The sequence below is a fragment of the Meriones unguiculatus genome, chromosome 5, assembly GCF_030254825.1.
Source record: "Meriones unguiculatus strain TT.TT164.6M chromosome 5, Bangor_MerUng_6.1, whole genome shotgun sequence".
Classification (NCBI taxonomy): Eukaryota; Metazoa; Chordata; class Mammalia; order Rodentia; family Muridae; genus Meriones; species Meriones unguiculatus.
In genome coordinates, this window is record NC_083353.1 from 111,695,551 (window position 1) to 111,723,545 (window position 27,995).

At 49.5% G+C, this 27,995-nt stretch overlaps 1 protein-coding gene and 1 non-coding gene across 2 annotated transcripts; one reads left to right on the forward strand and one right to left on the reverse strand.

The window, feature by feature from the left end:
- Positions 1-2,514: 2,514 nt before the first annotated feature.
- On the reverse strand, positions 2,515-2,621 carry LOC132654486 (U6 spliceosomal RNA). The gene has a single exon (XR_009592127.1). It is a non-coding gene; the product is annotated as a U6 spliceosomal RNA (small nuclear RNA).
- Positions 2,622-10,988: 8,367 nt separating this feature from the next.
- On the forward strand, positions 10,989-26,677 carry Tuba8 (tubulin alpha 8). Its single transcript, XM_021632581.2, has 5 exons — positions 10,989-11,188; positions 20,849-21,071; positions 21,867-22,015; positions 23,629-24,309; positions 26,365-26,677. The coding sequence occupies exons 1-5, from the start codon at positions 11,186-11,188 to the stop codon at positions 26,656-26,658; spliced, it is 1,350 nt and encodes a 449-aa protein (XP_021488256.1). The 5' UTR covers positions 10,989-11,185; the 3' UTR covers positions 26,659-26,677.
- The last annotated feature ends 1,318 nt before the right edge of the window (positions 26,678-27,995 follow it).

Below are 27,995 nucleotides of genomic sequence, written 5' to 3' on the forward strand. Positions count from 1 at the left end.
AAAAAATAGACCGTGGGGAGATGGCTCAGTGGTTAAGATCACTTGTTAGTACCGAAGGGGACCCCGGTTTGCTTCTCGGCACCCGCATCTCGGCTCAGCCACTCGTAGCTCCAGTTCTAGGAGGTCAGTCTCCTGGCTGAAGTGGTAGCCCTGCCTCGGCCTCCTGAGGAGGCACCACTGGCCTCTTCTCCTATTGCGTTGCTGGAATCTGCCTCCCTTTCCCAGGTTTAAGATACACAGGGGATGCTCAAGACTGCTGCCTGGTCACTGCCCCAGCAGCGGTGTCTGTGGGCCTGGGTGGAGGGAAATCCAGGTTTTCCCTGCTCTGGATTAAGTGGGTCTAGATGCTGTTAGTTAGCCTCTGGGCCTCTTGATAAAACACATGCTGCACTCTTCTGCGGTGCTGGGGAGTGATTCAGGGTCTCACGCTAAGCGTAAACTCTAGCACTCAGCTGTGCCCCAGACCCATTTTCCCTGTCTTGAAGCATCGTTTCTGCCTGTCCAGTTGCCGCTGGTTAACCTTGGAGGGTATCAAACTGAATACACGCAATACAGTAAGATTCTGAAAGAGAGACAGAGACAGAGAGAGGCAGAGAACATGCCTGTCTTTCATTACAGTGTTACTGTGATCGGTCTGTATTACTATCAGGTATGTGTTTAATTTTGTACTGTATCCAACTTATAAACTTACATTTTTATTTAGTCATTACGTGTAAGCTCAGGCATGGCACAGCACCCGTGTGGAGGTCAGAGGACAACCTGTGAGAGTTTGTTCTTTTCCTTCACCATGTGGGTCCCAGGGATCAAACTCAGGTCTGCAGGCTTGGCTGCAACCACCTTTACCTCCTGAAACAAACATCTTGCTGGGCCCCCAATGTATTACCTTTATCATATATGTTAGGATATTTGAAAATGCCCTGCATTCAGCAGATATGATGAGAAGAGATTTATTTGGGGGAAGGAAAATGGAGAGGAGTTAGGGCCTGAGTGGGCCATGAGAGTAGAGAGAGAAAGAGACAGAGATAGATAGAGACAGAAGGAGAGAAGAAAGAGGAGCATGGGGGTGGTGGGGTCCCCCGGGAGAAAGTCAGAAAAAGCAGGGAAGGGGAGAAAGACCGAGGCCGGAATGGGTGGGAGTGGCAGATGGGTTATATCTGGAGCACCTGGCCTGGGTGACGACATAGGACTCAGGTGGTGATATACGGCGTTGTTAGGCCCCTGAAGGCCTCTGAGGGCAGGCCAGTTGAATTGCCTGCACAACAACATAACAATATACATATGAGATCATGATATATATATATATATATATATATATATATATATATTATATCATATGTGTAAAGATATATATATATATGATAAAGATAATAAAAATGATAAATATCAGGATTTGCCACTATCCTCAGTCTCAGGTGTCCACAAGGGGTGGGGAGCTTCTTGTTTCTTTGGGTAAGGTAGAGTTACTTTGTGTGCATGTGAGAGAGAGAGAGAGAGAGAGAGAGAGAGAGAGAGAGAGATTGAGAACCCAAGGACTTTTTGTAGACATATTTCAGTGTGAGAAAAAACAAACAAACAAACAAACCAAAAAACAAAAAACACCAGCTGGGTGTGATGGCGCACACCTGTGATCCCAGCATTCTGGGAGGCAGAGGGAGGCGGATCTCTGTGAGTTCGAGGCCAGACTGGTCTATAAAATGAGTCCAGGATAGCCAAGACTACACAGAGAAAGCCTGTCTTGAAGAAAAAAAAAGTTACTTTAACAATAATATCAGTGTTATTTATATGGAGATGTTTTTTGGGCAGAAAGCCTACTTATATGGCTAAGCCCTGTAAAACCAACAGTTCTCATCCTCAGCGGTGTTAGGTTCTGGAAAAAAAGGACACCTCCCCCCCTCCCCCCCTCCATCTGTATCGTGGATAGAACCCAGGATCTGGAGCATGCGAGGAACCGCTCTGGCCCTGACTGAGCCTTCCCTCTAGCCCTCCACCTTTGCACAAAAGGCTTATTTTCTCCACGTAGCGGTGCACATCCTTGCTGGGCTCCATGCCGCCTCCTCCTCCTCGGCACTGTAGACTGTGGCATACGTGTAGGGAGGTGGGTGAGTGGCGGGGCTGCGGTGGGGTGGTTTTCTCGCCCTTTGCTCTCTCTTGGAGACGAGCTGGACCTCTGTGAATTCAACCAGCACCACCTTCGGTTGGCAGTCTCCCACCTCTGTTCTGACATCTCAGGGTTGGCCTGCCTCCATTCCCCGCTGCAGAGAGAGCACGGGTCTGGGTTGTCCCCGCCATATTCTGCATTGCCCTTGGCTCTTGCTACTCATTGGCTTAGTCCCAAACCTATTCTTGCCCAACGGCCTCTGTTCTCGGTTATTTCCATAGTTTATCTAACCTGATAGCAGCTCACTGTTCAGCTGTGTTCCTCTTTTTGTGAGGCCAGTCCTGCTGCCATTACTGAAATAGGTCTCTCTCTTTTTTTTTTAATTTTTAAATTTTTTTAATATTAGTTACAGTTTAAAAAATATAGAACGCTTCACGAATTTGCGTGTCATCCTTGCACAGGGGCCATGCTAACCTTCTCCGTATCGTTCCAGTTTTAGTGTATGTGCTGCCGAAGCGAGCACTAGGTTTCTCAGACACTTTCTCACACATAATAATAGTAATAAATCATTTCCCAGGCAGTGGTGGCTCACGCCTTCAATCCCAGCACTCAGGATGCAGAGGCAGAAGGATCTCTGTGAGTTCAAGGCTAGCCTGGTCTACAGAGCAAGTTTCAGGACAGGGCTACGCAGAGAAACCCTGCCTCAGAAAGCAAAACAAATAACAAAAAAAAAAACAAAAAACAGAACAACAACAACAACTAATCCCAAAACAGAACAACAACAACAACAAAAAAAACCAAAATAACCTTAAAACAATAAACCATTTCATTCAGTCAAGAGACACATTTTGAGGAGGCTTAGTAGTTCTTATACTCCTGAGCGGCGTGTCACCCTGTCAGACACCTTTCTAAGTACTTTGCATATATTAGCAAATTGTATCTTGCAACACATCAGTGAGGCAGGGCGGGAGGCGACCAAGCAAATAGGGAAGGGCTCAGTGACATACTCGCTCAGCTTTGCTTGGCTGCTTAGTGGTGCTGGGGTTGGAGACTAGGCTGCCCGTCACCAGAGGTCACATTCTTGGCTTCCGCTGTTGCACCTCGAATGAGGCTCTGTGCAGAAGAGGGTGTGTAATAAAGATGAGGTGAATGGAGTTGGGTTTTGGTCTTGGGAGTCCGAGGAAGGAAGGGATAGCAGTGGGAGAAGCTGGGGAGCAATAAAGGCCAACGGGGTGAGGACAGGGAGGAGGAGGGACCAGCCATGGTTCCTGTTTAGTAGTGGCCTGGCTCGGCTCACCAGTGTCGTACTGCCAACGACAAAGGCAGCTTGGTGTTTCCACCAAGGTGACCCAGGTGGGTGAGCCAGGCTTCTGGTTGCCACTGGCCTTAGCTGGGTTCCAGCAGATAGGCTGCCTGCTCTGAGAGGAGCTGCTTTGTGTCTCTGATCCTCTCCAGAGGGTTGTCGGAGATCCTGCTGCTTCTCAGTCTAGTACAGAGCTGGTAGCTGGCCAAATCGCCTGTAACCCTGCATGAGACGCACCAGACCCAGTCCCTGACTGCCTCTGGCAGTGGACGGTAGCCTCCTTCCACTCACAGTCTGAGGAAATTCTGAGGTTCCTAGCCCAGCTCCTCCTTGTAGTGGTGTTCTGTCCCATTCGTGGATTTTATGATCTACAGGAGTGACAATGACCTTCCTTCCTTCCTTCCTTCCTTCCTTCCTTCCTTCCTTCCTTCCTTCCTTCCTTCCTTCCTTCCTTCCTTCCTTCCTTCCTTCCTTCTTCTCTCTCTTTTTTTTGACAGGGCTTCTTTGGCTGTCCTGGACTCACTATGTGGACCACTCTGACCTCAAACTCACAGAGATCCACCCGCCTCTGCCGCCGCCTCCCTGAGTGTGGCGTGACTACTACACAGACACAAAGGCGTGAGCTACTGCAGGTGGCTGTGACTTATTTTCATAGGTGCTACAGACAATGGCCAAAAGACATGCTTGTGTGTGTGTGTGTGTGTGTGTGTGTGTAGGAACTCAGGATCTTGAGCACAAAGTATTGCCAAGATGCAAGGATTAGTAATCCCTGCAGGGCCTTTTTTTTTTTTTTAAACAAGGTATATACTCAATGGAGTACTTTTGCTACTTTTGCTGTATGAGTGAGTAAGCACTGTGGGATGGTATTTAGAAGTCTGGTTCCTGAGACCTTAATTCATGACTTAATTAATATCTTGGTTCCTATTGCTTTGGCAAATCATCTTTCCTGTGCCTCAGTTTCTTTATAAATATGCAGGTGATTACCTGAGTTGACCTTACTTTAGACGTCTTGAGGGATCTAAGCTTTAGGTGCTGACCTCTAGAGAGCCTAAAGCAGTTGGTGAAGAGATAATACGTTTTTCTTGGTCCCTGGACCTCAATGACCTCTGCGTTTTATTTGCTGTCCTTGACTTTCAGCACCAAGCACTCACTGCCTCCCCTCCCTCTCTGCTGAGTTCCATGTGTACAGTGTGTGATTAACTGGTATCATTAAAAAGCTTTCCACCACCTGAGGTCTGTGATGCCACCAGAGGCCACGTTGGTGTCTGTGGTCCATGCTGCTGCCCGAGGCCGTGATGAAGCCTGAGCTCCATGTGGATGTAAGCAATCAGTGCTGCCGACTGATGACTTGGTGATGTCCTTGGACTTTGCTGCCTTGGGGGGGCCAGGTTGATGTGAGTGACATGTATAGCCACGTGAGCCCATGATGAGGCCCGGGGTCTGTGCAGCGGCTGAGGGCCAGGAGTGGATCTGTGGTCTAGATACAGCCAGAGGCTCGGTGGATGCCTGTGGCTCTTGCTTTTACCGAAGGCCGTGTGGATGTCTGTGGTCTAGACTGCTGACTGAAACCGTGTCTAGGGCCTTGCTGAGCTGGCCCCGTCCCTGTTGGCCACTGCATGAAGGTGCTGATGTTGTGGGCACAGGAAAGAGCTGGCCCAGGTGGTGTGGGTGCAGGAGAGTTGGCCCTGCCCTTTGCCGGCCCACCACTCAGAGGTGGGGAGGTTGGTGGAAGCCCAAGCTGACCAACTCAGCTACCACCCAGGCCTAGCTCCAGGCCTTTTGAGTTGGCCCACCCCAAATCTACCCCATCTGTGAGCTGCTGGAGCTTGTGAAGGAGCCGGTCCTTAGGAAACAAAGCTACAGGGTCTCCATGACTCAGGGCAGCAGCAGGATAGCCAAGAGGAGTCTAGGCAAGGTTGTGTTGACGGTGTGGCAGAAGCCAGAGGCCTTGAGCCGGACCAGCCACTCATTGCCACGAACAGTTGCAAGGAAAGCTGTTCAGACAAAAGGGCACACTGTGTGGTACACGGCAGCCTCCAGAGCCACGATGGCAAAGGAATACATGTGGAGCCGTGGGAAAGACAGAGGAGCTGGGTGGTAGGTGCAAGGCAGAACTGAAGACGTAGCAGCTGGGATGGGTGGGAGAGAAGGCTGTGGTTGACAGAGGAGCAGGTTGTTCCTCAGAGGGGTCAGTGAAATGGGTTTTTTTTGGGGGGGCGATTGTTAATTTTAATTTTATTTTGTGGGTGGTGTGACGGGTGGAGGTGGACATGGAAGGACTGGGAAATGAGAGACTGGGCGCCTGATGTGATATTCCAGAAGAATCAATAAAAAATATTATGTTGAGAGGGAACAAACAAACAAACAAACAAACAAACTTCCTACTCCCAGGCAGGTGAGTTGAATTGGAGGTGAAGCCGACGTTAAAGTGACAATGCCCTGAAAGTTGCCACTTGTGACATCATCCAGTCAGCATGAGTGGGAGAGGGGAAGAATCGGGGCCAGTGGGAAGATACTGTCTTTTCCAACTTAAAGCAAAGAGACCTGGGGGCTGGAGAGATGGCTCAGAGGTTAAGAGCACTGTCTGCTCTTCCAAAGGACCCAGGTTCAAATTCTAGCACATGGCAGCTCACAACTGTTCGTAGTTCCAGTTCCAGGCGATCTGATGCCCTCACTCATATAGATGGAGGTAGAGCACCAATGTCACAACAACAATAACAACAACAGACGAAGAGACCCAACCACCCTAATGTTGACTTGGGAAGAATCTCCTGGGATGGAGTGGTCATACAGTTGTCCTGACATTTGCTTTTTCCCTGGTGAGGGCCTCATTACAGCTGCTGTAGCCATGGAGACTTGAAAAGGGGGCCCCTGTGTCTGCGTCACTGTGGCCAAAATCTTCACCCTTCCTTTTCCTAATGCCCCTCAGACTCTGAAATGATAAAGTTGGAATATAAACACTTAAATATGAATGCACTTTAGGCGGTAGAGGATCCACAGCACTGGTGACCAGTGTCAGGTACCTGAATCCGGCTATCTCATGTCACTTGCTGTCTGTCACAGGCCATGGAAACTTCTTCCTAGTTCTTTCCACAAGGTAAACTCTTTTACCTGGCAGCCCCATTCTAGATATTTGGACCCTCAAGGTCTAAGACACTAGAACACGTAGAACACGGACAAGCCTCTTCATGTGAGGTTTGGCTTCCCGGTGTGGGTTTACAGCCAACAATGACGCTGAAGCCCAGGCCTCTGGCCTCAGACTCCTGGGTGTGAAGTAAGGTTCCGCCTTTTACCAGTTGTTTAATAAGAATTAAATAATCAGCCTCTGTAGGTCTCAAATTCTTTATCTGGTCAATGAAAGTGATAAAGTTTTGTTTTCTGTAGGCTGTTGTGAGAAGTAAATGAAGCAGTGCACAGAAAGCTCTTAGGTAAGAAGGAGGCTGCTGCTGGTGGCTCACGCCTTTAATCCCAGCACTTCGGAGGCAGAGCTCTGAGTTCGAGGCCGGCCTGGTCTATAGAGTGAGTGTGGGACAGCCGGGGATACACAGAGAAACCATGTCTCGGGAAACAAAACAAAACAAAAAGAAATAAAGGGCTGAGGCTATTTCAGGCATAGGGCATTTGTCTAGCATATACAAGGCTTTAGGTTCAATCCTTACAGCCACAAACACAATGCACGCATCCATATTCATTCCTATGAAGACTAACTTCTGTATAATCCGTAGATGCTATCTCCTGTTCAAATGACTCAGCTGTTAGGTCATCACTGTTATTCTAGCAACATGAACTCACTCTGCAGAAATGCATAGCAGGAGTATGTATGTCACACTGCTAACCAGAACGAGGTAGGGGTGGAGGGAATTCCTCCAGAAGGCTCTTCAAATGCAGCACGGGTGGTCGCTTTCTCACAAACAGCCTGGACTTGACACAGCTTCTCTATTTGCAGGAGGGGGGTCATTTTTGTTTTACTTATCTACCTAGATATAGATGAAGGAGATTATTTAATCTGCATGTGCAGTGCTGGAGATCAGACCCAGAACCTTGCACCTTCCAGGGTGATGCTCTACCACTGAGCCGCATACCCACCTCTAAGGAGATGGACCATAAAGATTGGTTCATGCTTTTGTGGTGGCCAAAAATCGCTAAGAGGTACGAGGTGCACGCTGGCTGCAGACCAGAGTCAGTGAATCAGTTCTGATCCAAGTGCAAGGATGCACAGAAGGTCCCTCAGGTCCCGTCACTTAGCTTTGTACTGTTTTGTTCTTCATTTGGGCGAGCCCATCCACATGGAGGAGAGTGTCTGATTAGCCTGATGTTAGTTTCGTTCAGGAATGCCCTCACGGATATACCCAGATGTTAGACACACACACACACACACACACACACACACACACACACACACACACACACACAGGGATGGAAAAATCATGTCCCTCTGTCTTTCAAAGCTTCTACTGAGGAAGAGAAATGTGGGGTGAGGGTGAGGTAGAGGAGTATCAGCAATCGTTCTGGAACTCCTCAGGTCAAATAATTTTCAGAATGAGGATTTAACTATCAAAAAGGAAGCACACACCTTAAAAAATTATCATATTTATGAGGTTCTATATGATGTGTTTTTACCCCTATGATATGTGTATGGATGTGTTCCCAGCATGTACTGTGGGCATGCAATGCTCAGTGGTACCGGAGTCCAGAAAAGAACATTGAATCCTTTTGGACCGGAGTTACAACAGCTGTGAGCTGCCACGTGGCTGCCGGAAATGGAACCTGGGTCCTCTGGGAGAGCAGCCAGTGATCCTAACTGCTGAGCCATCTCTCCAGCACCCAGTACACACTTCTTACTCTACAGCCACTGCCAGTCTGCTCAGGCTGCCAAAACAAAGTAACCACAAACCGGGCAGCTTAAATGGTAGAAGTGTATTTTCTTGGGTTGAAGGTCCAAGATCAAGTGCTGGTGAGAGACGCCTGAGTCCTGTCTCCTTAGTGGGCAGATGGTCACCTTGCTGCGTCCTCACATAACCTGTGGAACTGCGTCCCTAGACCTGTAGGTCCTGTTGGATAATGGCTTTAGCTTTTTTTATTTCTCCCCAACATAACATTTTTGTTCTCTGGGAATTTCATATCATGTACCCCGATCACTCATTTTCCAGTCTTTCTGTGTCTTTTCCAACAACCTTTGTAACCCCCCCAAAAAATTAAAAAAAATATAACATAAAAAACTAAGTCCAATTTGTGTTATCTATATACTCACTGGAGGCATGGCCAAACTCTCAGCGGCCTGCCCCTGAAATAGAACTGAGTTCTTCCCCTCCTCATTATACATTTTAAGGGTTCTTTTCGGTAGCCTCCTGTCTAGGCTGTTACTCGTTTTGGGAGTGGGGTTGTGTATGGGCAGGGGTTATCCTAGAAGCCTTCATGTCCCTCCCTCTCAACTCTGCATCTGCAGTCATCGATATCACAGCAGAGGTAGCCTCCTTGCTCTTCACACTCAGCAGGAGCACGGCTCATGGGCCTTCACGTGGTTTCTGGCGGCAGCACAGACTGAGAGCACTGACCCCCATCTGTAGTAGAACCACGGACCCAGTCATGACCCTAGGTAGCAGCATGGACGCAGACCTGAGGTGGAGCATCACCGTGGCCTGAGGTGCCAGTGCAGGCCAGCTGAGTCAGTTTGGCCCTCAGCTGCAGTACAGCCTACAGAGCATTATTATTATTTTATTTATTTTTTGTTGTTTATTTGTTTTGATTTTCAAGACAGGGTTTCACTGTGTAGCCCTGGCTGTCCTGGAACTCACTCAGTAGACTGGTCTGGGCTTGAACACACAGAAATCTGGCTGCCTCTGCATCCCAAGTGCTGGGATTAAAGGTGTGCATCACCGCCATCCGGCTACGTGTATGGACGTTTTGCCTTCATGTATGTCTGTGTACCACCTGCATGTGGTACCTGTACAGGCCAGAAGAGGGCGTCAGAACCTCTGGAATTGGAGTTCCAGAGTGTGATGAGCTGCCGTGTGGGTGCTGAAAACTGAACCCTGGTCCTCTGCCTAAGTTAACAAGTGGTCTGAAGAGCCGAGCCATCTCTTCAGCCCTAGCGTCTTCTTAATCTAAAGGCCCTATCTCTAAATACACCCCACAGAAACTGGGGAGGGGGCAGATGCTAACAATTCCATCCATGACAATCAACATTCTTCTTATTTCTCTGGAACCAAAATGTTTAGCACTCGAGGTATAGTCACGGCTCCATCAAACCCCACAGAGATGGAGCTATTCAAAGAAATCACCACGGCAGGATGCAATTGTGTGCCATTGCTGTTACTAGCATCATCAACTTTTCCCTGAGACGTTGGGAACCCGTTCGTCATGTATTTGATGGCTTACGAAGAAAACTTGGAAAACTAACTTATTTAAGTCCATTCTCCAAGCCCTGGTGGGGCAGGCAGTAAGCTGAACAGTATAACACAGGTGTTGCCATTTTATAGGCACACAACTTGTAATCTAAATCACATAAGATAGTAAACAATAAATGAATGGAAGAAGTAAATGAGGCCATTGGAGTTTGAAGAGAAATAAATTGTGGAAATAATAATTAATAATAATAATAATCATTCTTTATTGAATATTTGTCATGAATTTGACACAATTTAACTATGAGTCCCCATTTTTAAATATTTCATTTAATTAATTAATTAATTAGTTTGTTTATTTAGATAAGGTTTCTCTGTGTAGTCCTGGCTGTCCTGGGACTTGCTCCATAGACCAGGTTGGCTTCCAGCTCACAGAGATGAGCCTGCCTCTGCCTCCTGAGTGCTGGGATCAAAGGCATGTGCCACTGCCAGCTGGCTGAGTCTATTTTTAAGCTGTTACAAGATTGTGACCTTCCTGGGTCCTTCCTCTCTGTGGGCACTGGGCTGCTGCTGGGAAGCTACTGGCCCAGCAGGGCTGTCCTCAGGTGTGTCACAGCGCTGGAGGTGGCTTAACCGGAGCTGTTGGGGTGGGTAGTCCCAGCTCAGAGGCTGTGTATCAGTGGGAAGTGTAGCAAAACTCTCTCATGGGCAAAGATAATTAAAACATGTATCCTGTCCTCTCGACACTACTAAATAGGTAAGTTTTACTTCACTGGTTCCTGATGACATGAGGTGGGGGGGGTGTCTTCATCCGTGTTTGAAAACACACAGTGACACAACATCTGGCCACAGCAGCTCCACGCAGGTATTGAAGAAGAACCCTGTTTCCCACAGTGACTTGTGTGGTGGGCAGTTGCCAGAGAACAGAGGGAGAGAAGAAAGGCTGGGTTCCAGCTTCAAGTGTGAAGCAGGGAATTCTGGGTTGAGGTCAAGGCATGAGAACCACGCCAGCCAGTGCCGGCCTCAGGAAGACTGTGAATATTTGGGGAGAAATGAGCATTTGTTTTGAAGTGCTTTCCCACTGCAGATCTCGGGATGGATGTAGGGCATGTGCGCGCACACTTGTGTCAAGGTCACAGGGCCGCCTCCCCGACCCGGCAAGGCGCAGGAGCTGAGTGGCAGCTCCCGGAGGGCGGCGGGGCTTGGGAAGCAGCCGGGCTGGACCGGAGAGCCGCCGGTGGGAGGGGAAGTGCCTTTGTGACCCACCCAAGTCCCTCCCCTCCGCGCGCTCTGTGATGCTGTAAGGCAAATGCTGGCCCAACATGTCTGTCCCAGGCACCCTCCCTCCCCGTGTGTCACAAACGCGGAGGCGGCCCTATCTGGAGCAGTTGGGGTGGGCAGGCCCAGCTGGGAGGCGAGCAAGCGAGGAGAGCGGCCACGATGGTGAGACTTCCCAGCCGGGGCTGGCCAGGGACGCGCGCGCGGGTGCCGGGTAGAGAGCTGGGGGGCTCCCGGGGGTGGCTGTCGGGCGGCTTTGGATCTGCTGGGCTCCAAGTCTTCTGGAGGGGGTATGCATGAATTCAGGGTCAAAGGTTTTGCACCCAGGGGTGGGTGAGAAACATCTAGCTGTCCGGTACTTTATATATATTTTTAATTTTTATTTTCTTCTTCACAATTTATTTGTTATTTATCCCGATTGACTCCTCCCTCCATCATCTCTTCCACCCCCGCCCAGGTCCCACCCTCCCTCCTCTTCCCCTCATCCCCTTCCCCTAGTCTACTGAAAGGGGGAGTTCTCCAGTATTGCCATCTATTTTGTGGACAGTGTAGAGAGCAGGGGTCGTTGGACCCTTAAAGGGACCCAAGAGAGATCTGCGCTTGCTAAGGAGAGGAGGGCGCACCTGGAGAACCCGGTGGAGAGGCGAGTTAGAATTTGCAGGACTGCCGCTCCGCCCGTGGCCCGTGGCCCGGAGTGAGAAGAAATGAGGCGCCAAGGGAGTCTGGACAGGTGGTCTGGACCTGGGTGGCTGAGGGTGTAGATGGGAATCAAGTCTCCAAACCGAGTCAAAAGTGACGGGCTCCGCACTGGGGCCATTCTCCACTCTCATCATCCGGCCATCGGCCTGGGTTGGGGGCTACTCCGATTCCAGCTGCGTCTTGCGGACCCAGCCAGCTCCGCAGGTGCCTGCCCTGGGTGCTCGCTCTCCAGTCATCGGCTGGGGTTTGGGTCACCCTCTGTGCGAGCTGGGTCCTAGCTTCGAAGGCGTCTGGCGCTGGCGCTGGCTCCTCACCTTTCCAAGCGGTCAAAATCAGGAAGACTTTGGGACTCGAAAGTTTCCTTCCCCAGGGACCAGGGACCAGGACCTCAGCCTTTAATTTTGTTTCCTTTTCTGGCTTGAGTCAGCAGCTCCTCTCCGGTGGTAGCGGCTGCAACCTTTATAGCTGGACCCCCTCCTGAGCGCTACAGCAGCTCTGCCAAAGCCCCTGGGGTGCGTCTCCGCAGGGACTAAAGTTGGCCTCAATCACCTCTCCCGCACCCCCCCAATCCCCATCCCTCATCCCCCTTGTCCCCCTTGTCTGGAAGCCCTAGGGACAGAAAGGTTAGGGTGGAGGTGGGACAGAATAAGTATCTCACAGACCAAGGTCAGGTTCTCTGAGCCTCTTGCTCCGGTGTCAGTGACAGAGCAGAGGGCCAGAACCTCCCTTCTCTCCTCCCCACCCTCTCTCTCTTCCCTCCCCCTTTCCCCTCCTCCCTCCCTCTTCCCCCCCTCCTCCTGCCACCCCTCCTCCTCTCTGGCTGTTCATTTGGGAGTGTCCAAGACTTTCTGGAGCTGGTATCTCCTGTCAGTCCTGCCTCTGATCACTCCCCAAGCATACTCTCAGACGCACCTAGGAGCTTGAAGAGTTTGGCAACACAGGAGAGGGTGACCAGGAAACCACCTCTGCTCAGGTCCCTGGTGTGTGGGACCATAGAAGGAGGGCAGAGCTTAAGCTCAGAGATCAGGGCACTTGGCCATGCAGCTAGCTGTGTGACTTCAGGAGGGTCGTTAAACTTCTCTGGACTGGTTTTTCTCATCCACAAAATGACGAGGGCTTAGTTCAGACTTCCAAGGCTCCACACAGATTTTAGGCTTTTTGTTATAGAGTGATTTAATATATATTTAACTATATATGAATTCTACACATACACATATATGTGAAGAGTAAATGATCATATACTATGCATCATCCAACTTCACTATCAGTCATTATTTTTTTAAAGACAGGTACTCACTGTGTATCGCTGCTGGGCTAGAACTCACTCTGTAGACTAGGCTGGCCCCAGACTCACAGACTCCCCTCACTCAGCTGCTGGGATTAAAGGCATGAACTATCACACCACTGTCTTGATGGGCAATGTTTCCTGTTCACAGAACCTTTCTCTTTTACCTCTCTCCCTCCATCCCTCCATCCCTCCATCCCTCCCTGTTTATTTTCTGTTTGGAGAAGGATCTTATTACATTGTCCAGGTTTCTCTTAAATGTGTGCTCTTCTTCCTTCCTTCCTTCCTTCCTTCCTTCCTTCCTTCCTTCCTTCCTTTCTTCCTCAGCCTCTTGAGCAGTTGGGAGACTCACCTCTTTTCTTCTTTTCCTTTTTACACTGGAGGAGGGGGTGGAGGTGGAATCCTGGGGCCCAGCCTTGCCTGCTTGGCAACCCGATCCCTTTAGGCCACATCCTTAGACCCTGACTCATCCCTGAAAGACTAGAATGATCATTTTGTAAACCTTGATCCCAAGAATCCCACCCTTTTGTCAGTGTCCTTGGTTCCTCCAGTAGGTCAAGTTTCAGGCAGCGGTCTGGCCTCCATATTCCCTCTTCCTACATGGGTCAGGGAGGCCTCCTTGGGAGTTAAGCCTTGTCATTTCTATTTTTGTTGGGTAGGAAATATGTAACTAGTCCCACATGTATTTTCTGTGAGGTCATCAGTTACTAGGTAGGTGTGCAAATTTCTTGTGACTTGCTGGCTTTCTCCTCGGCTGCGTGCCTCTCCATCTACCAATGTCCTTGGGTGGTTCTGCACTGACTACTTGAGTTACACAGCTGATAAGAAGGTTTAAGCTTAAATCCACTCCCCAAAGCCTTTCTTCTTAACCTGCAGATCGGCAGGACAATCCCATACCCCAGGATCCCATCTGCTATCTGTCTTCTCCAGGCAAGCAGCGCTTGGGAACGTGATGATGACACTTAGTTTTGGGGAGATCCCTACCCGGGGAACCCTAAGCTGAACCCATGCCAACAATAGCAGGAAGCAGAGAGTTTGTATAAAGGTCACAGGGAGATGGGGACACCCATAGCATAACTTTTAATAATGCCTCCGTGCCATTCCTTTAGCTTTGAGGAGCACCAGCTGCTCACCAACTGACACCAAATGGTGACAAAGATCCCCTGCGATTGCAGAAATTGTCAGTTAGAGGGGGGAGCAGTGTGTTGGGGAGGGGTGGCTTCATTGCTGGGTTTGGTGTCCTCTGGAATCACCCAGCTGTACCACATGGGCTGTGCTGGGCAAAGTGGCTAGATGGGCATTGTGACCCAAGGCACTGTGGGGGTTACAGCCATCTTTCCCTTTCCATCGCCAAGGGCAGGTTTCTCCCCTCAGGTACTTTGGGATCTGCTCCCAAGTGGTGGGTCCTTGTGGATGGAGGGGTGGGGCAAAGCTGTTGAGTGAGTCTTGGTTAGGAATCTTTCAGCTGAAGCCAGTGCACAGCTGAGGGAGCCACAGGAACATTAATGCTGTTTGCCGTTTGTTTGCGGACTGTCCTTGGTGAGGGGGCTCCTAGGTGACCTTGAAAGGGAGACAGTAACTTTAAAGAGGAAATGGCTGGTATTCATGTCAGCGATGGGAGGCTGTGGTAATTTTGAGGAAGGAAGTGGATCAACTGTTTTTTCTTTTTCTTGGATTACTTGTGGGGGAGCTGACAATGCTGTGGCTTTGTGGCGGGCATTTCCTCTGTCTCCTGGAAGATGGTGAAAAAGGCCGTTTGTGTGTGTGTGCGTGTGTGTGTGCACGCACGTACTCGCATCACACTGAAAGCTGAGCTAGCCTGTCCTGTCTCATGCCAGCTGGAGTCTAAGGGCCTTTGACGCTGCAGGGCCTCTTCTTCCAGAATGTACTTACCAAGCACCCCACCACTTGCCTCTCATCAGCACTGTTGCTGCCTGTTATCATCCAGGCCCCTCCCCTGGGCTGCCTTCTCTCACGGATGCTCATTTAGGTCACCTCTGTTCTGGCTGTTGCTCATCTGCTAGCTTTTCTCTCTTGCCAATGATCCCAAATATACTCTAATTGAAGGTTCCGGGCAGAGATAACTCAATCTTGGATGAGTCACACGTTTGTTCTTGCTTTAATTATCCCCCTGGAATACTATAGATGTACTTTTTACTCTCCAGCTTTGTAACCTAGGTCCTAAAATATATGTGACTTTTTTTTTTTTTTTTTTTTTTAACTCTAGCCCAACTAGAAATAATGTGATAAGAGGCTTTCTGAAAGTGACTTCAGGGCAGCCGAGCACAGGTGGCCAGGGGACAATGGACCTGTCTCAGTCCCTCACACACTTCCTGATGCTGGTTTGAGTCACTAACTTTCCTAGAGAAATACTCCACTCTTAATGTTGTGTTGTGAAATGCTGAACTGACTTTTGTTTTGTTTTTTGAGACAGAATTTTTCTGTGTAGCCCTGGCTGTTTTGGAATTTCCTCTGTAGACCAGGCTGGCCTCGGACTCAGAGATCTGCCTACTTTTGCATTTCGGAGTGCTGGGATTAAAGAGGTGTGCTACCATGCCTGGCTCAGACCAGGGTCTTTAAACATGTTTAAAATTACTCTGCCACTGAGCTGTGTTACTGGCCTTGAAATGATGTGGAAAGATTCAAAGCGAGGAGCGAGCATAGCTTGTGTTAGTCTCCTGAGAACCAAGCTAAAGGGACCAACAATAAAAGACAGAAAATCTATTAAACAGGATAGATGCAAGGAAGCGTTTCTTGTGGTAGACTGAAAGGCTGTGTAGCTCTAGAGTATGATTTCCTGTGACAGATCTGCTATGGAGGATGGACAGAGGGGACACAGCTGCCCTTCACGAGCTCATGCTCCACATAAAGTGGCATTTGTGGAACATGTCCTAAATTCTCCCATCTCTTGTTCCTAAGTGGGCCTACACGTGTCCCCAGGCCCGTCTGTAGGCGTCAGGAGCCTGTCTATATTCGTTCTTCAGCACACCAAGCCAGCAGTTATGGTAAACTCCTCCTCCCATGAGCTGCAATCTATGTGTTCTTAGGTTCTGCCCTCTCTTCTACTTAAACGGGGGCGGGGGGCTGTTAATCCACAGAAGGCTCTGTTCTCCTCATTTCTGCTATGTCCAAGCAATTTGCTTGGTGCTGGCGATTCTATGCTGCCCATAGAGTTTAGTCTCTGTATCAAGAAAAGAGAGACACTTGAAGTGGCAGCCATCATGGCTGAGCATTGTGTGTTAACTGGAGAGACAGCTATGAGGAAACACAGCAGAGGGAGCCTTCGCTGGTCTGTGTTTATCCTGCCAGGAAGGAGTGGCATTTAGCTGGAGTTCTGAAAAACCAAGAGGTGTCAGTCAGAGCACTGCCATTTAGAATCTTCTTGCGTGTGACAGTGCTCCTCATGTTGGGATGAAGCTTTGTAGGTGTTCTGGCGTATCAGGTCTATGGGGGGGGGTGCTGTTTTTCTCGAGTCTCTCTATTTCCCTCCATCCCCTGGATTGTTGAGTTCAGGGGCTCTGGTGGCATACGGAACCTTTCCTTACAGGGACCCAGGAAAGCAGAGCTCCACAGGCCCAGATTCAAAATAGAATGGAGAGGAGGAGGGGAACGGGAGCCTTGCTACCGAGGGGAACCTGAGCTGTGAGTTTGGAGAAACATAAGACTCAAATATCCTTGCTGACTCAGCTTACCTTTGATTCCCCCACTCCCCATCTGTGGCTGCTCAACCTCCTGGTAGCAGCAGAGGGAAGGTGACTCTTTTTTAAAGAGACTGATCCCTGATTTTCTCCCAGCATTTCTGTACGGAGGACATTTCCTGCTTTGAATCTGGCACGGCAAGCTTGGTATTGGAGTCCAGCACCAGATAGGTGCAGCCATACCCACAAGGCCCAGAGGTTGTACGGGACAAAGGACAGAGTTCAGACGGGAGACTCACAAGCCCTGGGCCAGGATGTTTTGCTGCATTGTTGTGGGTCTTCAGGCTACCTCTCTGTGCCTCTGTTTTATCTATCAGCGATGGAGAAAAAAATAAAATCATTAGGTGACCCCTGGGGCCAGTCCACCTGTGTGCTGAGTGTTCGGAGCTTATACCTTAATAGCCTCCTCATGACAGACGGATGACCTTTCACAGGTGCGAGGAGTGGCCTCCCAAGGGTGGAGGCTCATCTGGGAAGAACGGTGGCTGGGCAGGCAGTGTAGAAGAGGCCTGCATCAGCTTCTGCCAGGGTCACAAGCCCTAGGTTATCCACTTAGGACCGCTTACTTTGGCTCGGTTTCAGAGGCTTCAGAGGCTTCAGTGTGTGCTTGGTGGCCCCTGTTGGTTCTTGGTCTGGGCTGAATGGCACACACACCCGTGGATTAAGGAGCAAAAGAGAAAGAAGATGGGGGTTCCACGGGTCCAGTCTGTCCCCGAGAACCAAAACACATACTGTTGGGCCCCACCTTTCAGCCTCCCCTGCTTCCTAATAGTGCCAGAGGCTCTGGGTCAGGTCTTTAACAGGCCTAAGGAAGACATTCTGGATCCAAACAGTGGCACCCCATCGTGGGCAAAGCATCCCGTGGAATCCTGAGGAGGTTTGTGGACCACAGGGTTCCAAGAAACTTCACATAAGCTGTCATTTCACCCGCATCTGAACTCTCTACCCTTTGCGCCCCACAACCTCTTCCCTCCCTCTTGGTCTGAAGTCCCGTTGCCTTGCGGGTGGCTCATCTGCTGCAGAGCAGGCCTGGTAGTGGGCGTCAATACCAAGCCTGTCGTGCGAAACTCCAAACCGGAAACGGAGATCAAGCCCAGGACCTTGAGTGCAGTAGGCAAGTGCTTTGAAATTTTCGCTTGCCCCCTCAGGGTGGGCCCTGAGTGTCTGTTGAGTAAGTGGCTGTGTGAGGCGGGAGAACCAGGCTATGTGGTTATGTGGTTATGTTTCAGGCTAAGAGCATGGCATCTCCACTCTGACTCCTGCTTTTCACCTACCTCTTTTACTTTGTTATTAACGCCTTGAGTTTTACTATGAAAAAAAAAAAAAACAAAAAACCTCCAGAAAAGTACATGAGTATAATGCCACCCATGTGTTTATTGCTTAGATGTAATAATCATCATCTTAGACCACATCAACTCATCTCCTGTGCTTATTAATGTGTTTGAAAATAGCTTGGAGTGCAGCACACTTGCCTAACATCAAAGGCCCAGGGTTTGGTCTCTAATACTGTTAAAAATTTAAAAAAAAAATAGTACTTTAAAGTATGTTAGATGTGTCAGACATAATTCTAGACACTAAGAACATTTTCATACCCAGCCTCAGTTTTTAATCTTACTTAATTAATAATTAAAATTAATGAAATTTTCTATATTGGCTTGTTCAAGTCAGAATTCAAAGTGTGCATAAGTCTGTGTAGCTGTTCTGCATAAGCCATGTAGCTTCCTACATGGCTTTGGTATGGCACAGTCCCTATTACCACTCTTACTTCTTATGAATTAAGAGAGTGTGTGTGGCTCAGTGGGGGATCACTTGCCTGGCATGTGGGGGTGGGGGAAGGAGAGAGAGAAGGGGAGAAAAGGAGGAAGAGAGAGAGAGGGAGGAAGAGGAGAGAGAGGAGGGAGAGGGGGAGAGAGAAGAGGGAGAGAGAGAATATTTGTAAGGATGAAGTGCAACAGGGCAGCGTGACTCTATCATTCTGCTCCTAGGTGTTTAGTGGGCATGATACTCTCAAGCAAAGGAACCCAGCGGTAGAGTGAAAAGGACAGCTTGAGTGGGACACAGGAGTTTTTCTCAAGATGTATTCTTCTTCTTTTTTTTTTTTTTTTTTTTTTTTTTTACTTGAGAAAAGAGGGAGAGAAGAGGGAAGGGCCTGAGAGAGAGGATCTCTAGAAAGATATTTATTCATTAATAAAAGATTGAGGAGAGCATCAAAGAGGCCAAAAACACTGCATCTCACGTTGGTGGTTGCAGGACACTGCGATCCTCTCCTCCTCCTCTTCCCATGATTTTTTTTTTTTTTCCTGGAAAAGCCTTGTATCTTCCCTGGAAAGGCCTAGAGTGTTCCAGAAGGGAAGCCAGCCAGCTGGAAACCAGCAGCACCCTCAGTAAGCTGGGGATGGCTGAGACACAATGGCAACACGAAGGGACAAATTTCAGAAAGCTGAAGTCTGGGGCCGCAGATGATACTGCAACGTGGAGGAGGAGCCCCAGGACCGGGTTCTTTGTGGACCTGCCCAGTGCTCCCCAGTGTTGGTGCCTTCCTGAGAAGCCACAGCTTCTCGCTGCATGTGCGCTGTAGTTTTGCATCAGTAATAATACGCTGGGGGTGGGGGCAGCTGCTTGGTTGGTATAGGATGTGCTCTCCTGAGTCCTGAGCCGAGCACTAAGACGGAAACAGAAAACAGCCTTGCGACAAAGCGGCTAAGAAGGGGTGGGGGAGAAGCTCCAAGATGGCGCCCATGACGGTGACAGTGGCAAAGCCAGTGGCAAGCGTTGTTAAATGCTTTATTTTCAGATGAGGAGAGGTGAAGCAACTCAGCCAAGCTCATATAACACAGCAAAGGCAATGAGTTGGCTAGCTGTGACCCCTGAGTGTGGGCGAGCTGTGAATGAGGCCTTTCTCTGGGTGTCAGGAGGCACTGCTGAACTGAACTCTTCAGCCCTGTGTTCTGCACTGGCGGCTCTGAATGCCTGCACATTTTTCTTCCCAGGACAAGGGCTAGCAGATGGGAGGGAACATGGACTCAGCCGTAAAACCAAACCTGGAGGCCACAGGTCCTGGAATCTCTGGCCCTTGGAGGTGTTCAGGGCCTCTGCCCTGCCCCTGTGTCTGGAGGGGACTCTGAGCATCCAGGTGTCTGAACTTGGATGCGGACACGGCTTGCTTCCATGACCGGCTATGCTCTCTGGAGGCTCTGCTCCCGGCTTGGGTTACACGGGGCTGGAAAGTGCCACGTCAGGTCGTGGATAAGAATAGAAACCTACAGACCAGGCACATGCTTCCCTGCTGGGCTCTGGCAGGTGCCACAGTTCAGAGTCACCCTGTGTGGGCCTGTGCTTCCCCACCGGCTGGGGATGGGTGAAGGACAAGTTCGTTTTCCCAGGAAATCTGCTTCGGAGAGAACTGAACACACACATGTACAGAAACACACAGAGACACACACAGAGACAGATACACACACAACACACACACAGACACAGATACGTAGACACACACACACACACACACACACCTTATCCTCAGGTGATAATGCCAAGATCAATTAGACAGTTGAGACTTTAAATCGGAGCAATACAGATAGAAGGGCACTCAAAGGGTAAGGTCTACTTAACACTTGGCCTGACGTAAGCAACGGTGGCTCCAAAATTGTTTCCAATTTCTCAGCATTCAGGAAGAGCCTAACTTGACCTTGATGGCATGTAGCTAGTTAGTTACTTCTACATTTGTAGCCATAACGCTGACTATGCCTATGGTGCTGCCCTGTGATTGTCCGGGGCTCTGTGTATGATGTCTCAGAAGGTCAGTGTTTAGGAATTTATGTGGGCGCTGCCACGATGTGCTGTGGTGTGAGGTTAAGGTTAGCTCTGTTGCTGTCTTTGCTTCTCCCTCAGTACCAGGTATGAAGGAATAACCTTGAGGAGCAATCCTTAGAGCAGGCGAGCCACGGGACAACCGACTTCTTTGGGACCGTCTCTGGTGCCAGCCGTAGCCATGCCAGGCACCTGGACCCCCAGATACGTCCTGTTTGTGGGGTTGAGAATCCTGTGTCCCGAGCACGAGGAAGAGACAATCTTTAGATGGGAGGCCTCACTCCCCGGCCAGGACCTTGGGTTCTCTGACCTTGATGTGCCCTGTTTCCACAGCGGGAATGCATATCAGTCCATGTGGGTCAAGCTGGGGTGCAGATTGGCAATGCCTGCTGGGAGCTCTTCTGTTTGGAGCACGGCATCCAGGCAGATGGAACCTTTGGCACTCAGGCCAGCAAGATCAACGACGATGACTCCTTCACCACCTTTTTCAGTGAGACTGGCAACGGCAAGCATGTGCCCCGGGCTGTCATGGTTGACCTGGAACCAACTGTAGTAGGTGAGTGCCGGCCAAGAGCTCTCTGCCGGAAACAGCCAAGCGCAAGGGGCTTTGGCTTAGGAGAGTGAAATGAGTTGAAAGGTTACGAGTGAGCCAACCAGACTCATCCTCCCTGTGACTTCCCTTAGCTCCTTGGGGGCAGTGCTTGCAGTAGGGGTCAAAGGTTCTCTGCTAATTTGTGCGGAGCAAGGTGCTCCTCCAACCTACTTAGTCAGACAGAAAGGACCAAGATTGTTACTGAGAAGCAGGGAGCTAAAAAAACACTAAAAAGTTTTAGAAACTATTAGAAAGTTCTCTCAAACAGCCCATTTCCTAAAGCATAGGTTTCAGATTCTGTGGGCTTGCAGTGTGGCTTCATGGGTGTGGTGAAACACCCCAGCACTTTACCGTCACCCTGTGGGACCAGAGTAGCCACATTTAGAAATAGAGATGTTGCATGTGTAGACCACCACTCCTCCAGACTCAAAAACACAGGTGGTTTCCGTCTTTCCCAGGGTCAGGGTTCCCTGTGCTCTTGGAAGGATCCAGATCCAGGTGGTGGAGGGAAGGAGGGAAGGAGAAGAAAAGGGCTTTGGTGTTTGATGAGTGCTTGTCTGCCCCTTCAAGTCTCCTCCTTCGTCCTAGCCTGGCTAGTGCCCTACTCACTCAGGATCTCTCAGTCACTTACAGATTTGCTCTAGGGAGGGCTGGCTTTGCTGGGGGGGTGGGACGGGGGCAGGCGTGTCTCATCCACAGACAGGAGGGCTAGAACATCTCTCTTGGAAACCAGGATCTGAGGGTCCTGTCTCTTGACAGACGAGGTGCGGGCAGGAACCTATCGCCAGCTCTTTCATCCTGAGCAGCTGATCACAGGGAAGGAGGATGCAGCTAACAATTACGCCCGTGGGCACTACACAGTGGGCAAGGAGAGTATTGATCTGGTACTGGACCGAATCCGGAAACTGGTAAGCACGGCATGGCAGGGCAGGGCAGGGTGGGGCAGGGCGAGCAGGGTCAGGCTTGGACTCAGGTGGGAGAGAGGTGTGTGTCCACTGGCTGCCAGTATAGCTCCTAGAGGCTGTGTGTGTGTGTTTTCAGGCACATGCTGTAATACTGGCTGTACTCCTAGTGGTCTGTTTATGTTTCAGAAGGAACAATCATAGGGACAGTATTCCTCCCTCGACAGGGTATCCTGGCCTGCCCTATAGCCCGATTTGTTGCTAGTCTGTGGTAATATCCGGGAAGAGTTCAGCCATCGGTGAGGTCGAAGTTAGAAACATAGGCTAGAAAAGCATTAGGTTGGAAGAAGTGAGAAAGAGATTTGATATACTTTATAAGTTCCAATTACACATCTTTGTTTACTTTCACAAGGGAGGTCTTTCCATCGTAATTGATGGATCCAGGAGTTAAGGGCTGGGCCGGCTTTGAGTCTTAACTCGGCGCATGCTCTGCTAGACGGGCAGGGTTAGGACTTGAATCAGGTTCCGTCATGGGCAACATCACTGCGCCCTTTAAAGCTCTCGTTTCTGTATGGTGGGGAAAAAAATGGACGGACCTGTGGCGCCCAAAAGTTCAGGACCACTGGATCAAAGATTGTAGCTCAAATCCTCCTGGACACTTCTGTGAGTCCATGAACTCTCTCGGCTCTTCCAGGAGTCGATACTGAGTGCTTACACATCAGGCGCTTGCTGGGGACATGGTGTGGCCTCACGCACCATCACAGAGCCTTCCGTGAGGGGAGAAGACCTTTGGGAAAGGTTAAAAAGTGGCTGAAGTTTACAACTTTACAAGCTGGGAATTCATGGATGCGTGTGTCGCCTTGGCGTGGCCATTCCACAATGTACACAAGAGCTGAAGCACCACAGTGTGTCCCGAAAATACACATGGTTCTGTCAACCTGAAAACCTTCTCTTTTTAAAGATCGAAATTTCAAATCTCTAAAGAGAGAGAGAGAGGAAAAAAAAACCCATTGTTCCTTTTACATTTCTCTTTTTTTAAGATTTATTTATTTTTTTATATACACCACGCTCTGTCTGCGTGTGTGCCTGCAGGCCAGAAGAGGGCACCAGATCTCATTACAGATGGTTGTGAGCCACCATGTGGTAACTGGGAATTGAATTCAGGACTTCTGGAAGAGCGGCCAGTGCCCTTAACCTCTGAGCCATCTCTCCAGTCCCCCTTTTAAATTTCTAAGACTGGTACCAGAGCCCTTTCCAAGGTTGAGATGTGCAGGCCATCCATGCCCATACAATCATAGGACGAGGACAAGGCATAGCAGGTAAGGTTTGAGCCCTTGTAAGGCAAGGTCCACCACCAGTGGCAGCTTTGAGACTTCCTACTTCTGGTTTGGCCAGCTCTAAACCACGTATATGTGGTTTGCTGGTCTGGCCATTAGCCACCCCCTCCAAGACCAAAACAACCTCTTCTGTGTTTTATTCCTTATAGGCTATTACGATTTCACTGACATAAAAATATTGAGGATGAGGTATGGCAGACAGAGGGGGTTTATCTGGATTTGTCTTCGTGTTGGGGGTCTCAGTACTCTCCCTGATTTCTCCTTGTTTCTGTCTCTCCCCAGACGGACGCCTGCTCTGGCTTGCAGGGCTTCCTGATCTTCCACAGCTTCGGTGGGGGCACAGGCTCTGGTTTCACTTCTCTGCTGATGGAACGCCTTTCCCTTGACTATGGCAAGAAGTCCAAGCTGGAGTTTGCCATCTACCCAGCCCCGCAGGTGTCCACGGCAGTGGTGGAACCCTACAACTCCATCCTGACGACCCACACCACCCTGGAACACTCAGACTGTGCTTTCATGGTGGACAACGAGGCCATCTATGACATCTGTCGGCGCAACCTGGATATCGAACGCCCCACGTACACCAACCTCAACCGCCTCATCAGCCAGATCGTGTCTTCAATCACTGCCTCTCTCCGCTTTGATGGGGCCCTCAATGTGGACCTCACAGAGTTCCAGACCAACCTGGTACCCTACCCCCGAATCCACTTCCCGCTGGTCACTTACGCACCCATCATTTCTGCTGAGAAAGCCTACCATGAGCAGCTGTCTGTGGCAGAGATCACCAGTTCCTGCTTTGAGCCCAACAGCCAGATGGTGAAGTGTGACCCACGTCATGGCAAATACATGGCCTGTTGCATGCTCTACCGTGGTGATGTGGTGCCCAAGGATGTGAATGTTGCCATTGCTGCCATCAAGACCAAGAGAACCATCCAGTTTGTTGATTGGTGTCCCACAGGCTTCAAGGTAAGAACTGATGATGTGGGGTGGGGGAGAATTGTGGGGATGCAGAAGAGGAATTACTGAGCATTGGGGAGAATGAATCTTGGGAACTTCTGGTCTTTTACGACACTGCAGGGAGGTGACATAAAGCAAATACATCACTGACTTCCTTTAGCTTTGACTGAGACATTCAGCTGTTTAAGGCTGATCTGCTTAAGCCACTTCAGAAAGCATGAGTTTAGCCAGACATGGTGGAGCACGCCTGTGATCCCAGCACTCTGGGAGGCAGAGGCAGGCGGATCTCTGTGAGTTTGGGGCCAGCCTGGTCTACAAAGCGAGTCCAGGAAAGCCAAGGCTACACAGAGAAACCCTGTCTCGAAACACACATGTGCACACACAAACACACGAGTTGAAGAAGGTTAAATAATCTTAAATAGCAGCACACTCATATACTTTCTTTATGTGACTGAGTCCTGTTTGTCATGAAGTCCTGACCTTCTCCCCTCCCATTAGCTGCGCTGCAGAGCAAGGAAGCGGTTTCCCTGCCCACAGCCCCACTCTTGCAGCCCAGACCACCTTTTCTTCCTAGACACTACCTACCTTTATGCGTCAGTCTGGTCATTCTTGCCAAAAGCAGTCACGGTCGTCCAAAAAACTGGACTGCTTGTTTTGAATTGGAATAACCACACGGGCTAATAAGGGAGAAGGAAAAAAAAAAAAAGAAAGAAAGAAATGGGAAAATAGTGGGGGTAATGAATAAAGATGGATGGCCTCCCTCTCCTTCATTTTGAGCTTGCTCCGAGGTCCCACGTGGAAAGATGAGCAGGGCGGTGCTGGCCTCGGTAACTGCTCTTCAGGAAAGCTCACGCCAGCAGAATGCTTATTGCTAAGCCACCTGTTGACACCCTCCTCAGGGGCGTTTGTTCCCAGCTTGACTCAGGTGTATGCCGTCACCGTCCAGGAGGGAAGAGAGGCCTAAGCTGGCCAGAGCCACACCAGCAAGATGCACGGTGTGCTATGCTGTGTTATCTCTTTCACATCTGTGGCCTGCTGCATGGTTAGCAGCTGTGTGCCTTACAGTCAGCAGTTCCTGAAGACATGTTTGTAAAGCAGTGAATCTGCGAGGCTGGCAATTTAAGCATGACGTCAGACCAGGATATATGCTAGTTTTGGGCAGTACCATGGTTCTCAGTGTCCTGTGTTACCACAGTTTGTATCTTGGTGTCATGGCCTTCCAGTCTCCTATAATTCTTGCTCTGCTCTGGTTTGGGGCCCTTGTGAGGAGATTTCTAGGCTGGAGGCCCCGCTGGGAAGCCTCCCTCCCCATCCCCCAACATGCAAGCAGATCTTGGGAGGTTGGCTTGCTTTCGAGTGACCTCTCACTTCTGTGGTTGGTGTTTTTGCTTTTCTTCTAAGAACCCTGTTTACCAGAGACCCGGCCTGGCGAGCAGCAACACCATCCCCAAGGACCTCTTTAATCTATTGCTCTGGATATTTCCCGTGCCCTCTTAATCAGCCCTTTACCCCTGACAGATAAACTTCCCTAAATTTATTGCAAAAAACTAAGAGGAGCATCGGATAAGCATCCAGAAAACAATAAGCTCGGCGATAATAGATAATAATGTCAGTTCTGGAAATTGATCTGCCTCTAGCAGGGAAGGCTTTTCCCGTCCCCTGCTCCTAAGATAAACATTCAAGACGCCTGCTTTCAGGCCATGGTTTCATACACTACATTTGGCAACTTGATAAGTTGCATTAACATTTTACCAGCCTGTCCTTCCTCTATTTCTCCTCCAGTCTTTAGTTTCTAAGCCCTTGTTGGTCCTGCCTCAGACTCCATGGGACTGAAATTATAGGCACACACCACCTTGCTCGCTCCCTTTTGATTTTTTTCCCCCAGCACATACCCTTTTGATCTGCCCGTGTTTCCAACTTCCTTGTTCTTCCTGCTGTTCCGTCCTGCAGTTCCACCCCACACCTATGCCTGGGTCTTGCCAACATAGCCTGTTAACAACCGATTGCCCAACATCTTTGGCTGCCTGACATGTCGTCTGTGGCCTGTCTTCTTTATTTCCCCAGGTGGGCATCAACTACCAGCCACCTACTGTTGTGCCAGGAGGGGACCTGGCCAAAGTCCAGAGAGCTGTTTGCATGCTGAGCAACACTACAGCAATTGCAGAAGCCTGGGCCCGCCTTGACCATAAGTTCGACCTCATGTATGCCAAGCGGGCCTTTGTACATTGGTATGTTGGAGAGGGAATGGAAGAAGGAGAGTTTTCTGAAGCCAGGGAGGACCTGGCTGCCTTGGAGAAGGATTATGAAGAAGTGGGGACTGATTCATTTGAAGAAGAAAATGAGGGGGAGGAATTTTAAATATATGCCTGCCCCGTGACTGTGTCTCTCTGTTTGTGTCGCCCCACTCAGAGCGTGCTGGGTTCCTTTCCCGAGCACTGTGTTAAGACGCGAAGCAGATGTGCCTGCTCTCTCCTGTTTTCTCTTCTTACTGTGCTGTACTCACTCTTCTATGGGAAAAGGAAACCACAGAAAGAGAAAGTGACAGGCTGCCCCCAGCCTGGTTCCTGGTACATAAAAGGAAGGGCCCCTGACTCCAGCACCCTGGCAATGTGGCCAGCCATACGGATACTGAGCACACAGGGACCCCTCCCTGGAATGAGAATAGCTTCATTACTGGAAGATGAGGGTGGGGTGAGGGCACTCATTAAGAATCTTAATTTCTAGGTTAGGCTGGGTCACCTCCAAGACAGGGCCTGTTGGTGGAAGAATAGGAAAAATACCAGCAAAATCCTAATCTGGGAAGATGCTGTGATGGATCTGCAGCACAGCCCTGACCCCTTCTGGATCGATCACATCCATTCACGTGTTTGAGTATCTTCATCCCTTTCCCCCTCAGGGGTGTATTCCAAGACTCTCATTAGATGTTGACAACCACCAAGAGTCCTGACCCTGGACCTCTGTACATATGCGTTTTTCCATACTTACACACATTGTGAAGTATAATTTATACATCAGCACGGTAGGAGGTTAACAGTCACCATCTACAGAATGGAGCAACTACACAAAATACTGTTTAAAAGTTATGCAAGGAGCTGGGTGTGGTGGCACAAGCCTTTAATCCCAGCACTCAGGGAGGCAGAGGCAGGGGAGTCTGAGGTCAGTCTGGTCTACAGAGTAAGTTCAGGATAGCCAGGGCTACACAGAGAACACCCTGTCTTGAAAAACAAAACAAAACAAAAGCAAAAAGAAAAGAAGTCTTGTTCTTTGGTGAGCAGGTGTTTATGTGAAAACCTGGGTTCATTTTCTACTACTGTACTCAGACAGACAGACAGACAGAGCAGCAGATGTGCCTGCTTCCTTCTGTTTTCTCATCTGGCTGTACTCACTCTTCTATGGGAAAAGGAAACCATAGGAAAAGAAAGTGAAAATAAAAGTACCCACGGTCTATGTTATGACCTAGACACTATCGCAAGAGCCAGTGAGAGCCTTCCTAAGTACATTTTTTTAAAAAAAGTTCACTTTAGATGGTGTCTAGAGATATCAAACAGCAGTGACACTCCCGATACTATCAGGACAGATACTATCCCAACAGTATCGGGAGTGTCACTGTGGACTAGTGGAGCAAAGAAAACATGAGTCCAGGAGTACTGGGCATAGGGAAGAGCAAAATGAAAACATAAGGGAGCAAGTCTGGG

Excerpts from the sequence above, each read along its gene's own strand:
- Tuba8 (XM_021632581.2), top strand. Across the intron at positions 21,072-21,866 it reads CCTGGAACCAACTGTAGTAG|ACGAGGTGCGGGCAGGAACC; the intron begins GTGAGTGCCGGC and ends GTCTCTTGACAG. Across the intron at positions 24,310-26,364 it reads GGTGTCCCACAGGCTTCAAG|GTGGGCATCAACTACCAGCC; the intron begins GTAAGAACTGAT and ends TTATTTCCCCAG.